Source organism: Rhamphochromis longiceps, linkage group LG11, assembly GCF_057381845.1.
Source record: "Rhamphochromis longiceps isolate RC_006_pf linkage group LG11, R_longiceps_female_GT1.1, whole genome shotgun sequence".
NCBI lineage: Eukaryota > Metazoa > Chordata > Actinopteri > Cichliformes > Cichlidae > Rhamphochromis > Rhamphochromis longiceps.
In genome coordinates, this window is record NC_140567.1 from 13939666 (window position 1) to 13954830 (window position 15165).

The 15165-nt window shown below is 41.3% G+C and overlaps 1 protein-coding gene across 2 annotated transcripts; it reads right to left on the reverse strand.

The window, feature by feature from the left end:
- Positions 1-456: 456 nt before the first annotated feature.
- Positions 457-14377, reverse strand: rspo3 (R-spondin 3). Of its 2 annotated transcripts, none has more exons than XM_085422403.1 (6): positions 13433-14377; positions 9498-9692; positions 8779-8922; positions 8478-8635; positions 8161-8346; positions 457-1221 (listed from the first exon to the last, which is right to left on the reverse strand). In XM_085422403.1, exons 1-6 carry the CDS (start codon positions 13527-13529, stop codon positions 1030-1032), a joined length of 972 nt encoding a protein of 323 aa, XP_085278529.1. In that variant the 5' UTR covers positions 13530-14377; the 3' UTR covers positions 457-1029. The 2 variants fall into 2 exon arrangements, with proteins under 2 accessions (XP_085278529.1, XP_085278528.1); XM_085422402.1 differs by having other exon boundaries at positions 8489-8635; positions 13433-14376.
- Between the last annotated feature and the right edge of the window lie 788 nt (positions 14378-15165).

Genomic DNA, 15165 nt, shown 5'->3' on the forward strand with positions numbered 1-15165 from the left:
GGCATCTGTGTACTGAGTTTCACTTCCTAGTTGAGATCAGCTAATACTTGTTTGGATTGCACAAGATGAAGGTGAAGGGGCAAAAAAGAGAGATTAAAGCAGTCACAGGTACAAACCCATTATAGTTTTATTTGACATACAAGTGTTTTGGTTTCTAGTCGGAGCTGTATTGAGAGCTTCTATTTACACAAGAAAAACCAGTGGTAGATTAGATTTATCACTTATCTGGATAAAATTAACATTTCCACCAGACATGCATACACTTGAAACTTTATGACCATAATCCTTTTATTCATACCAAGCGGGTTCCCCTTTAGCTGGCCACACCAGATAGTTTGCTTACAGTGAATATTCTAATGATCTTGCAAATACTGCAAAGATGCAGTTGCCTACAAGGTAGGTCACCCTCAGCTGTAGTGATTATGAAGATGTCACGAGATGGAAAGAGCAAAAAAAAAAAAACCCTCACTTTTTATCTTTATTTTTTCTTTACAAAATCTGCACCAAATAAAGAGATCTAAAGAACAAGAACAACAATAATGAGAATTCTTCTACATAATGCTGGAAAATCTACATTCAAAATCCAAGATGCACAATGTTGTACCAGAGCCCTATTAAATAACCATTTCAACAAACGTGTAATGTCTTTGTCTCTCATTACATTTCTCTGACAGTCCTCCACACTGTCACAGACAATTCTCAGTGTTCTGCAGTCCCAACAGCAGTCTCAGCAGTGTCTCCTGGACTTTTCATAAGAGACGCTCTCAGCGGTTGAAGAGGAGCTGAAAACAATAGTGGCTCCAGCCTTTTGGCTGAATGTGCCCCATCCTGCTTGTGCATAAACAGTATATTCAAATCATACAGGTAGCAGCAACACCCCTGCAGAGAGAGGTTGTGAGTGGGGCAAACAGAGGTGAGGGCGGGGAAGTTTTGGAACACGAAGGATGGGAAGATGACAGAAGTAAGGTGGTGAGGCATTGGATGTTATCTCCCCCGAGCACTACTGGATAGGGCCGTCTACAGGTGAGACTAGCTCTGTCTCATGGCCTCTGCGGTGCCTGTGCTCTGTTTTGTTCCTGTTAACAGAATCTTCACGTTCACCCGTGTCTCTCTCCTTCTCTCGTTCCCTTTCTCTCTTCCTCTCCCGCCTCCCCTCCTGATTCTCCTTATCTTTCCGGTTGTTGCGATTCCTTCCTTCTCTCCGCTCATTCTTCTTCCGTCCTGAAAATTAAGAAGACCAAAAAAAATTAAGATTTGCAACGTCAGTGGATTGTGGGAGGTGTCAGTAGAAATGACTGCACAAGTATTTTCACAAAGGAATTTGGAATAAAAATATTGTTAAAAACTGCAGTAAATGTAGTAAGATGTCAATAATATTTCAAAAGATTGTCCTGCTGGGAAACCTCTGTGAAGTAAGAAATGCCAATTCCAGAAAGTATGCACTTGAAAGTAAAGCATTGTGCACAACTTTCATTTACAGTGCAACATGCTAAGGTTCTCACTAGATGTCAGTGTTTAATCAGCGGAAGCAGCTACACTGTCGGGTCTATCAGCTGTTGCAGCCCTCTCCGTGTGTGATGAGTAGACCTTTGTCCAAAATAGAAAGCCTTTAAATAAACCCCCAATTTATCTGTTCTTGCAACACCATCTCATAAACAAAACAGAGAATTTTGGAATGTTGAAGGTTTATCTCTGCTCGAGCCATAGTTAATAATGATAATAACAAGATCCAGCCGCAGGGAGTTTTGGAGACAGGACCTGCAAGTGAAAGCAGAGGAGGCCCTTTCCTGTTGTTGTACTGCTGCCGCTCATGTGTGAGTGGAACGGAGCAGCACGGCCTGCTCGGCTGTTGGCTGGCCGGTCGGGGATTGTGAAACTGCTGAAGTCGGCAGTAGGCAGAGACACAGGGAGAGGGGAAAGAGAGATAAAGTGGGAGAGAAAACGAGATCCCTGTCTCTCTCCTGTCCGCTTCACGTTCACCCCCCAGCCTTCCTATGCTCATCATCTCCCACTCCGTTCATTAATCAAGGCAGGTGTCTGCTTGGACCAGGGATCAAGTCTGACCCACACATTTTGAGCTTGTGATATGAAGCTCTCTCTGCCAGCTGTGTTTAACCTTCTAGAAATAATGAAAGAACAAGAGGACAGGAGACAGACACCACAGTGAGCAAAAAGTAAGTAAAAAAAAGAACAAATTATTGCGAAGACAGGTGATTTTAGTGATGGATGGTTGGATAGATGGACGGATGTAGTAATCTGACTCACTGACTCATTCGGGGTATGCCCCCTGTCCTCTGTAAACACAGGAAGTCCCCTTTGCTCTCATTGTTTTCTCTGCCCTGACACCATAACTATTTACAAGTTCAGTGGATTAGTCATACTGTAGCCCCTGTGCTTTTGTCGAGCCAGAAGAGAAACCTAATCCATGCCAGTGTTGAGATGATTACGAGAGTGTTTATCAAACCAACCTGCGTTTGGTTAGTTGGAACAGTTTCTGATGGGCCTTTTGTAAACTGTGTGTTGACATGTGTATAATGGTCCACAAATGGGACACCTTAACCCTTGTGTGGTGTTCGTATTTTTGTTACTCAGCCAGTGTTCATGGGTCTGGTGGACCCGCTAGAGTTTTGGCTTTCCAAATTAACACTATCAAACAATTTTATGTTAAATTACTCAACAGATGTTTACTTCATCCCAATTACAAGACATATGAACAGCAAACATGGTTAATTTTTTCCCTTTACCTTTGTTAGATCACATTTATGAATTAATGTGCTTCTCGTTTTTCTTTTATATAAAATGTTATAAATAAATCAGTTATAATCAAGTGGAGTGAGTGGAAAGACACAACACATTTACACGTGAAAAAATAATTAATTGTTTAATTTTTCTTTTGAAAAAAACTGAACACGGGTCTCACAGACCCGAACACCATACAAGGGTTAAGAGGTTCTGGAACATTTTCAACCGACATTTAGCACATTCCCAAAAGTCAAGTTTTGATGAAAAATATCACAGAGTCTTAAAAGACTTTCAGTGAAGGATTTTTTGGCTGTGGGGAAAACACATGAAACACTTCCAGTAGCGTCATAATGTGGAACTTGAGCACATGGGCCATCAGCTTCCTAAACCACCGTGAATTTAGCTTTTCTTTGCACAAAGACTGGAAGCGATCGGAAACAGTAATTTCTGAACAATGCAAAGGTTGCTACTTTTTTGGAAATAAATGGAACGTAATATGTAATTTTTTTTTCTGTTTGTTTCAGGATTTAAATTGGTTGCATGCATTATTTGGTGAGGTTCAGAGGCACTGACCGGCAGATTTTTAAACCTTATGTCAAGTCCTAGGGGCCAGAATTGGTCCAGCAAAGACTCCAATCTGCCCCACTGAAAGGAGTACATAGGTTTTGAACTTTTAGCTGTATTTTAATACATTTTACAGCTTTTCCTATTAATAAAGACCTCCCCCATTGCCATTCAAACTGTGCCAAGGTAGATAAGAAAAGATTTTCTGTAAATTAACCACAAAAAAAGAAAAGGAAAATAGGTCTTTTATAAATATAGACAGTCTGGATGATTAGTTAAGTATCTTTATGCTGACAGAAATGAGTTTCCTTTGATCCAGCCCACTAAAGATCAAAGTGGTGATAAAAAATGAGTCTGACATCCCTGCGCTAGATGATCAAGTTAGCAAGCGAGCAGTGTCCTGGCATCTCAGCACATAGCTGGCATGCTTGACAGTCATATACATTTTGATATAATGTTAAACCATTAGTAGTAGCTACTCTTTACGGCTGAGCCAGTTGTGGTAACTGCCACAGCTGGGAAGCAATGGAAACATTTATGATTATATGACATATGACATTTCTGGCAAATCTGGATCCAGTAAATATCTTGCCTGTAACTACTCTCAAATTCAACATAAGACGCCACAGATGACAAACATTTGTCTTTTGTTGTAAGTTTCCTGTAATCTATCATTAAGGATCATCTGGAATATTTGCAAAAAATATGTGAGTTGGCATTTACAGGAGCTTTATAAGGCTCTAAGATTAATGCTGCTCTAGTCCAGTAACATGGGATATATAGGTTATAGCTTAGGGAAAGCTGGGCACTGAGGCAATCATATTTTAGGGGAGGGCTGTGCAATCCTATGGAGACACCTCTGTTATCAGGCCATGTTATTCCCTTTGAAATGCCTGCCTGTACATTATAAGTTAGTGTAGATCTGCTGAACTGGCTATGATATAACTGCAAGAAATCTGTTACAACATTGTCATAAAGGACAGGATTCAAGAGGGCTTTACTGACTGCATACACAATACTCTCTCTCTCTCTCTCTCTCTCTCTCTCTCTCTCTCTCTCTCTCTCTCTGTGTGTGTGTGTGTGTGTGTGTGTGTGTGTGTGTATGCTGGAGCAATAAGTGAGCAAGCATGCTACACTAAAAATATCAAAATAAAAAAACAAGCAGAAGTATAGAGTGGTGAAGGAGGAATAAAAATCACAGACCGTATTAGATGACTCTATAACTGTGGTGAGAACAGCAGACAGACAGAGATCAAATGAGAAAGTTAAGGGGCAGTGAGGGTAAGGGGAGGTTTGTGTCTATGTATGTGAATATTTAGTAGGGGCACTGTAGGTTTTATGGTGGCACATCCGGGATGTGCCACCATAAAAATGTATTCTGTAATGGAATACATTTTAAAAGTAACCTTCCCAACACTGCACATCCCCTGTGGCAGGCGTTCTGTCGTCCGGGGAGATTTTGGCGAGAGCCAGGCGGGGATTATAGGCTATGGGCTGTCCCATAAGTGGAATGTTGGCTGCATGGTTGGCAGAATGTCATGGGGGTCTGTGGGTGTGTGTAAACCTCCGCCCTCGCTGACTGCTTGCTGTTAGTTGGCTCAACTGTCTCTAATATGCATGAGTGTCACTGAGGGTGTGTATACTGGAGTAAAAGGGGGGCTAAGGTCCATCCAGCTACAGCGATAGTGAGGTGAACTGCAGGCTAATTGAAGGACAAATCAGACATTACAACTATTGAGAGAGAAGGCAGCAAATGAGGTTGTGTATATCAACATCAATAAATTAGCTCTGAGACTTAGCATGTCTGCTTCCCCACAGTTTTACACCTCTTCCGATTTTATATCACTAATTTAAAAACAGTGCTTAATCAGACCCAGGTGGCATTTGGGATTTTGAAATTGTTCTGCAGCTTTGCGGATGTAGGAGCTACAATAGCTGACACCTTTGGAGATCAAAAGCTTTTTTCCCCTAATATCAGTCATTTTGAAACAATGCATATGAACTGTGCTGTGATTGGACACATACAATCTATCATGCATACACATATTTTGTATATATTTACATTTATTTGATTATTTATATTGAAACAGGTTTTAAACAAGTTGCTAAAGTTGTCGTTGGGTTAGTTCTTTGTTGCACTGCAGCATGTGACAATTCAAAGATATACTTAGGCTAAAAAAGTCGCTCGTGGTCAAGGTAGCCATTCGTGTTACCTGAATCCTTGTTGCTTGCACGAGTGGCAAAAGTACAGACATTCTGTACTTAAGTAGAAGTGTAGATACTTGTGTTAAAAAGTACTGTTGAAGTACTGATTCAACTTCTTTACTCAAGTAAAAGTGAAAAAGTAAAGTCTCTGAAATGTACTCAAAGAAAGAAAGTAAAAAGTAGTTGCTTAAAGGACAATTTTGCCATCCATTTATATGCACAGGTAATAGGACCACAGGTAAATGCCTGGAATGCCACATTACCAGTCCATTCCTGGGGGCACGTGAGAATGCAAATGTCAGCACGGTTAGATGGGACAGTAAGCAGTCTTTAACCTGCCCAATCTTGATCTAGTACACCTGAGTGTTTACATACTACCTCCTGCCATGTGCTACATGTGAGAAAGGGTTATTTTTGACAGTTTCCTGGGATGAGTCGCGCAACGTCATCTGAAGATTACATGCAAAATTATGAACACTTACCCTGCAAAGTACAGCACAGCCACTACCTTCTAACTGGTTTAAACAAAAAAAAAAAGAAGGAAAATTATCTTGCCAACATGTCAACATTTACTGATTGTGCATGCCCGTAGCCTTTTATGAACTGATTAAAGGTTCTGTCGCATATTTCCTAGATTTAATACACAGACATTTGGACACAAAGTATCACAAGAGTTTAGGTTTGCGGTACAGATGAGTGAAAATAAAAGCAAGAAGAATAAGGAGAAAGAAGAGCAATGGTAAAGAAAAAAAACAACAGGGTCAGGCCAGATTGGATGAAATGAGTGAAGGACTTAGTGTTCTAATGTGGAAGAGTAAAACAATGTACTGAGAGAAGCAGGAACAGAAGAGGATAGAAGGGGGCGGAGGGACAAAAGAAGAAAGTGCAAAAGAGGAGAAAAGGAGGAGGACAAGAGGAAGGATGTATCAGTGTCAGAGAGCTGTTGGAGGATTACTGGAGGCTCTCTGAAGTCAGACCACTGACCCTCTAGCGTGTGCAGAACGTAAACAGCGGGTAGAGGATACACCGAGGCAGATAATTAGCTCCCACGCACCAGGGTTTCTCTTGGAGCTGGGGCAATCGGGTTATCCCACAAAGGAGCAAAGTCGATAAGAAGGGTCTGTACTGTGTCTGTGCACAGATCTTTCTTTCTTTCTTTCTTTCTTTCTTTCTTTCTTTCTTTCTTTCTTTCTTTCTTTCTTTCTTTCTTTCTTTCTTTTTCGTTCTATCTGTCGCTCTGTCTCTGTACCCCTTTCGTCAGTCTCTGGGTACATCAACAGATCCGTCGACTCTACGCTAGACTCTCGGCACCGACCCCAAATGACTGGGTGCGCTAGCTGGGAGCTTATATGGGGGTCTATGTTTTCTTTGGTTTGTTGGGGAGTGTGTGTGTGTGTGTTGGGGATGATGATGAGGGGATAGATCAGTGAAAAGATACAGATAGGAAATGTGTGAGAGAGAGACAGAGGGCATATTTCACAGTCTGCCTTACAAATCACGCCAACTCAGTATACTGTCTTCACAAATTACCACTCTGAGTAATGGCTGTGTAGTTATTTCAGTGAGACAATGCTGGTATGTGTGTGTGCCTGCATGGAAATGTGAGTATGTGCATCTATCGCTCTTGCTTGAAATGGAGAATGGCACATCTATATCTGGAATTGTTTGTGCCTGTGTTGGTTTGCATATGTGTGTGTGGGAGAGAGTTATTGCATATGTGTGTGTGTATTGGCAGCTGTGGGGATAAACCAATACTGATCCCCTGGTCGCCGCGTGCCTCCCAGGGGGAGGATGTTGATGTTGAGCTGGCTGTTTCTGCTCCAGAGTCAACTGCTTTTCTGCTGCATCACACACACACACACACACACACACACACACACACACACACACACACACACACACACACACACACACACACACACACACACACACACACACACAGTGTTTGTTCTGTAAGTGTGAGGCCCCAGGGGGCTGGATCTCAGCCTCCTACCCTGTCTGCAATCTGTCATTTAACACTACAGAGCCCAGGCGAAAAAACAACCAGCCGTAGCCACCAACCACCTCAGCAACCACACGCTCAGTACGCACAACACAAGATGATTGTAAATGCACTACAGCTTCGGGTTTAAAAGGGGACGAGCCCGTCTGAAAGCAGTTTGCACTCTATTCATTAGAAATAATCACGCTATCCCCTGTTTACTAGGAGCACAGAAAGCGGTTTTACTGTTTAAAATCCAAAGAGCTCTCGTGGGTAAAACACGCAGCATAGCCATTGCAACATCACACATGTGTTCTCCCCACTGTCCTCACTCTAGCGACAATGACAGTCCTCTGAGTAAACAGTCGTAGTCCTGAGCGGAAGAACGGCTAGCTCTGGTTGTTCAAGCTTAAGCAGTGTGGTCTGGAATTCATAGAGAATTGAAACCGTGCCATGTAGCTCAAATACAATGTTGGCAGTAAGTGTGATGGGTCAGCAGCAATTACCAAAGACAGTGTAATATATAGTAAGCATCTTATTTGATAATTCCTTCTGGGGGGGAGGGTTGTGTGTTTTTATGTCGCATCACGTGGGATTTAAGTTGGGCACAAAAGCAGTGCTACTCTGTCACAGCATCTTCTCAGAAATTATGTTTTTTTTTTCTTTACCTGGACATTTCCTCCTCCTGACCATGCACTCTCTGATCTCAGAGACCTCAGGGCAGGGTTTGCCAAAGGACGACGGGTACTGCATGACCTGCCTTGTGCGGGTCTCCTGGCCCCGCTTGAAGCCACAGGTTCTACCAGATTTCGAGCAGGGGCTCCACTCGCTCCATTCACCCACCTCACAGTGCACTGACAGGAGGAAATTGGCAGAAGGGGAAATATAAGGATAATAAATATTTTGCAAAATTTTGACATGGGGTTACTCGCTTTTTCAAAATGGTTATTTACCAGACATTTTTCTTTAACATATCCACACTCACACTGGACTGACCTTGCGGTATGCACTCCATGAGTTTGTCATTGGGCTCATAGTCCTCTGGACAGACATGGTGACACATGCCACTGAGCTGGTATAGGCCCGGTCGGCACTGCTTACACATGTCGCTGCTCACACATGACTCACAGTCTGCAGGACACTCTGCACAGACAAAATGTAATCTGGCATGTAATATGTTTAATGTAGTTCTATATAAACTAGTTCTGCAACCCAAATAAATGAAATAAAAGGCGAACTTAAAAAAAAATCCCCATGCCTGATTAATGTAAACTCTGAGTACTCACTGAGAATACACTCCCTCTGTGCGTCGCTGCGGACCATGCCCTCGGGGCAGTTCTCCTGGCACTTGCCCAGGTGAAGGTAGAATCCTGCTCGGCAGTGCGTGCAGAAGTTCTTGTTGAAGCAGGAGTCGCACTCCGACCTGCACTCTGACGGAGAAACACAGACCCACCGCCAGCGTTTATTTAAACCATACAAGTTATCGTGTGTGTCCTGCACGTTAAATATACAGGGTGTCACTGTGTGTGTGTGTGTGTGTGTGTGTGTGTGTGTGTGTGTGTGTGTGTGTGTGTGTGTGTGTGTGTGTGTGTGTGTGTGTGTGTGTGTGTGTGTCAGGCTGGAAAAACAATATGGGACACTGCGGGGAAATTAATGTTTTACAGGCTGGATCATGATAAATGATTTTAAACAAAGCAACTCTTGATTTCATATAATGTCACCAAAAGGAAACATGCTAACAGGGTCAGTCTCATGTTTTTCACTTGTTCAGGAACATGTAGGCCTCGACTTCATGCCATACTACACTTCACTAGGCAGGACATATGATTTAATGATGCACACAAAGTCAAGTTACGCTTTTAAAGGCACCATATTTAGCCTGAATATTTCAGTGCTTGTGCTCGTTCAAATTTGGATGTTCTTTTTTCATTGGAATCATGCAGTCAGTTAACATATCCATAAAAATTCTTTTAAAATTTTTATATTTGCAGTTCATTTGACTCACTTGTACAGGTGTTTCTTTCAGGAGAGCGTGTGCCATAAAAGCCTGGCGGACAGGAAGTCATGCACACCCCGATCTGCTTCATCCCAATCCTCTCCAAATGCATGAAGAAGCGCGGCTTGCAGGAAAGACAGCCATTGTAGTCAGAGCAGGTCAGACAGCCACCCTGCTGGCACCCTGAGCTCACACCAGAGATCGCTGTCGAGAGGAGAGGGTGGATGGGTTTCACATTAGATATAGATCTCACACACAAAAATATTAGGATTCTTATAAAAAAGGAATATTTATGAATAAATATGACATATTTTTCCAGATATTTTAGGGCAACTCAAAGTTCTGAGTGCATGTATAACTCATTCCTTCAATGTTCCACCTTTTTGTATAAAAAGGCAAAAAGAGAGAGAATACCAGTGCTTTTCAAAACTACAAGAGTGTTGCTTTTGTTACAGAACCTTTTATATCTTTTTATAATTGAGGCAAAACTCACAACAAGCACTTGATATCTGAGTTTTGCATTCTCAAGTTTCTGTCTACGATAGCTTTAAAATCTTGCAGTGATGGTAATAAAACAGGGAATTAAATGAAAATGGAGAAAAGGTTAAAATCCACATTTTTAAGTGTGAGGCCAAAGGTAAATTTAGCTCCACCAGGAATTAAATATATTTACAAGGGTTGCATTACAGAAGACAAACCACTTAATGTCACATTAACTTAAAGCCCAGTGCCAATGACAGCAATTTATTCCATATTTGCAACTCTGTTTATGTGCATAAGTACTGAAGTGTTTAGTTTATGTTGATATATATTCAAGAGTAGAGTTGTCCTCCCCAACTATATACCAGTTTGAGATGATTCACCACACTTTGTCTTCCATGGATGAAAGTACAGGTTGTAGGTTTTAATCATTTTAACTGTATGTTGCAACTTTGTCCCCGGCATGTTTAATGTCTCTCAAATTCCAACATGTTTGCATCAGTGTGATAGTATTTTAAGTAAACGAATCATAACAAAGGCTAATAGTGACAAATTGTAGAAATATGACTTCTTTGAAAAAACATAACAGTCTTATATAATATTTGCTCTTTGGTGTCTGATTTAAATTGGAGCACAATGAACAGCGATAAAGTGGACAACCACAGAGGTGATTTACTGAATACAACCTGACATGCACACCAGGTCCCAGGCACCTACAGTGTTGCTGTCTCCATGAAGACATTGGTTAACACACTTCCTTAAATAATGGCATAATGGAGGGTTTTGAGAAACCCTCGCATGGACAGCTATGTGACAGAAACATATTAATCCATACAAGGAGTGACTCCTGTGTGAGTATATAGGCAATAAGAGTCTTTGAGAGATTTCCCACGTTTTATATACTATTATATTCACCTGCGCTGCTGCTTCTGTTTGAGAGGTGTTGCCATAATCACATATGTCAGGTAAATTAAAAGCAACCCCTGCAAGAACGTCAGGAATTGGTTTTCCTCCCCAGTCTTGGCATTGCATGCCACTGGCTTTCATTGGCCAGCATTTTCAACTCAGGGTTTAGCTGTCAGTTTACCATAGATCATGGATACTTTGTTTGAAATATCCTGACTATCTTTACAACCGCTGTCCATTTGCCCACATGTGTTCCTGCCAAGTTGCCCTGATTCACAGAAGCCTTAAAACACAGGAATTTGGCCTTCCCCTTGCTTTTGCACCAACGAAGCCTCAGTTGGACAGTGGTAACTTGCATAACAACAAGAGTTACACATATAATAAACACATTTGCACACATACACATTTTGTTTTTCTTTTTTTTTGCAACCCCCCCACTTCATTTCATCCATTGTGTTACATGCTTACCTTCATGCCTCTCAATTCACCCAGGCTTTACTGTGCACAAACTCTGTTGTTAGCCATAAATCAAAGCATCCTCCATGAAGCTGAAACGTCTTCATTAACTATAATATTAATGTAATTCCCACTATTAACCCGCCCCCTTTGTTTCTGGGTGAATCATCACAGACAGGAAGCTCACAGCTTGGGTTCTGTCTCTGTGTGGTGATTTGGACCTGCTAACTGAATGGTCATTGACCCACCCCCACTCACTCTTACCCCCTGCTTTCCCTCTAATGTCTGTACTCATTCACCCTTTCACCAACTAAACCCTCCATCCTCCCTAATATCTGCTTTCTTAGAGGAAGTTGGGATTCATAGAAGGGCCTATCAATTGATGGTTACTGAGTCAGTCTGTAAGAAAGAAGATTAACCTACTCCTTAACACAAAAACCAATTAACATTGGGTCAGTATGTCAATATATGCTGAGGTTACAATTTTTTAAATCTTTTTGAGTAAAACAACATATTTTAGTGTATCGTCCTGCACAGAAGTTGTTGACGTTCTCGTTTCATCTCTTTCACACTCTGCTGAGAGGCTCTTTAATATTGTTTAGAGGGAAATAAACACAGAAAGTGAAAATATGCGGGGGGTCTAAAGCAAACACTGATGTCTACATTTGTGTGGTACAAACACACGTTTAAGGGAAAATAATCAACTCATTACATGCCCGATAGATTCGACATCTATCTGGTCCTGTGTGCAGGTCTGAGCTCTGCAATCCAATGTAAAGAGAAACAGGTGTAGTGAGATCTTTTAGCCCCAGGCGGCAGGGATAAAAACATCACTCCGAAGGTCCATTGTTGTAGATCACAGACAGTTTTGACCATACTGGCAAGCGATACATGGAATATTCCAGTTATCACCGCTCATCTCAAACGGAGTTAGTCACAGAGCACATCTGGAGACCCTCAATGATAAAGTGTGCGTAGGAAGAACAGAAAAAATACTTTATTGATAATTATTTCATAGTGTCATGGAAAAAAGCTGCTCATTGCCCAAGAGAGGAGACATATTGTTGGACCCCAGAGAGATATATGAGAGCCGAAATACCTTCACAGTCAGTGTGGAACTTCTCTGCTGTTTGCTGGAGTCAGTTTTGCATTGACTAACATTTTGCACAATTACAAGAGTTACATTTTGAATTCATATTCACCAGAACATGAATCCATCAGAATGTACCCTGCTGATGTGCACCAACAGATTAAAAAAAATCTCCAAAAAATGTTTTTTAATACTTTATAGTATAAGGCAGCAAATTCACGTAAATCTCACTAAGTATATGAGCTAAAGCTTTATTATTCACCAACCCTGAAACCAAACAAACAACAAACTCCGCGCATGAAGTCTGCTCCGCTGACCGCTAGAGAGCGACGGGAACCACGAGACCGAGCGCACAGGGAGGCTGCTGCAGCATTCAGGTGAATGAATCCAATTAAGGAAAAGGGTTTTAATAGAGAGCTTGATTCGCTCACCCAGTCTAGGCACGGGCAAAATATATACATTTAATAAAAAAAAAAAAAAGAAAAAAAAAAAAAAAGGAAATACCAGTTTTCCAAATTAAGCAAACATACATAATTATTAAACTCCATTGCAGAAATTAGAGTTGGGAGTATGGGTGATGGTAATGTGTTGTTGTTGTTTTAAGTATTTTGTTTTTATCTATTTATTTATTTGTTAATTATTGCTTTTAATCCTGTTTCATATGCAGAAAAATTAAATGTCACCTGAACTTTTATTTGATGATGTTTTGATTTGGTGATCACTTTAAAAGCGCATCAGGAGGATTGTTTGTTTACTTTCATATCTGTCAATTTATTACACGGCGCAAAATTAATGTAACCGATTAAGAAATCTGACCAAAGACTAAATATTGGAAGATTTGTTTTAATGGCAACAGAATGTACGATGCAGATCTTTGTAACTTCGACTGAAATCGGTTAATAAATATTGTTGAGCATAAGCTGAAATTAAGTGAATATCAATTAAAAACTAGAAGAAATAATATACAAGCCTAATAATGGGACTTTGTGGCGCGGAACAGCACTTTACTCACGTTTATGTTGCCGGTGCCTGGAGCTGCTGTGCTGCTGACAACCAATGTAATCCATGCAGTGCAAGATGATCAAAACAAAGGAGAGTTGTAATTGCATAGTAGCCCAGAGGTGAGACTCGTAAAGCCAATGTCAATGTTCGCCAAAACACTTATTAATAAGATTCCGTTTTCTGTCCCCAGACGAAGACAGAGGCGGGATTGCAGGTAATTCCTAGACACAGCGGGACCCCCAGCAATGTGGTGATATGTGGTGATGGTAATGTACAGTGGCCCAATGATGCCTGGGCCGCTTAGACTGTAACATCCTGGATAAGGTCCACATATGTGCCAAGAAAGCCAGACTGAGTTAGGGATCCGTTATCCTTGTAGTTATAAAGAACATCCCCCCCAACAAAAAAACCCCAAACAAAAACCAAACAACCACGCCAAAAAGATGGATTTTCATCCGTTGCGAGGAGGAGAAAAGTAGAATCAAACATCAGTGAAGGTCGCAAAGAAAAAATAGAATGATTAATGAAGCATTATCGTGACTCTCGAGAAGTTTGAGGGATTAAATCCATTTGTAGAACTCCAAATGAACCTTTCCCTCCCTCTCCAAGTCTTTCTCAGAAGAGAACCGTGCGTCCCGGTGTACAGACTGCGCTAATATGCCGAGGGTCTCGGCTTCATCTGACCATCAGCTGACGTAAAAGCCACTACAGGACCAACAACAGAAAAGACAAATTAAGTTTTTACGTTAAACAGCTCGCGTTGCTCTAACCACCAAGCGCACACCTCCTCCTTCTCGCTGAGCTACAACTGAACCAAAGTAAATCTCCACAGTTTCAGCGCTTTTCTGCTTTGCGTGCAGGACCCATTCACTTCCCTCAGCCCGCTGATGACTTCAGCTATCTCTCTCTCACTCTCTCCCTCCCTGTCGATCTCTCTCTCTCTCCGAAGCTTGGGATATGCCCTCTAAATAAACTTTGGAGTTCAGAGAGAGAGAGAGAGAGAGAGAGAGAGAGAGAGAGAGAGAGAGAGAGAGAGAGAGAGAACCTTGTTTTTCAGCGAGGGTTTAGTAATGTGAGCTGTTGCTTCTCTGTGATTCCTATTTGGTTTTGCTATGAAGCTTTGGATGATCATTACTCAGTTGTTAAAAGATGTCATCAGATGTATACTTGAGTTTTGCTAAATCTTTTGTGCAAATTAATTTCTGTTTGATAAGCAGAAGAAAATGATAGACGGATGAATGAATCGATGGCTAATTTCTACATCTCATAAAGGAGGTATTTCCCATCCTAAATAATATAATAAAACATTAGTGCCGAAGTTTTTGAAGATGTTTTTGCTTTGGCTGACATTCTTTGGACAAATTCATATCAAAACAGTTTTTCTCCCACTGAAGTGACATTTTAAAGTCACTCCAGTCGTACTGAAGTCTGCTGAGTACGTATCTGCCAAAAACTGTTATTTCATGCATTTGAAGAGTTGTGAGATTGCTTAAATGAGGCAAGTGGTGCAAAATGGTCTCATAACGTTCTTGATAAATGCAACCTTTTTCTTTTTCTTTTCTTTCTTTTTTTTTTTGCGACAGGGAGGGATAGTTCAGCAGGGAGGTAGAAAATCCCCAAAAAGCAGTAGCACCTCACTGTATTGCCTCTAGAGGGAGTTCCATAAAAGCTTGTGGCACAGATTCTGCACAGAAAAGCACGGGGATCAGTAGGTTATGGGGAACTTTACACTTGACCTTTGTT

Bases quoted from the DNA above. Each gene is read 5' to 3' on its own strand.
- rspo3 (XM_085422402.1), bottom strand. From the start codon at position 13,529: ATGCAATTACAACTCTCCTTTGTTTTGATCATCTTGCACTGCATGGAT. The intron at 9,693-13,432 runs GTGAGTAAAGTG...TCCTCTCGACAG, and splicing joins CAGGCACCGGCAACATAAAC to CGATCTCTGGTGTGAGCTCA. The intron at 8,636-8,778 runs GTGAGTACTCAG...TTGTCTGTGCAG, and splicing joins ACAGAGGGAGTGTATTCTCA to AGTGTCCTGCAGACTGTGAG.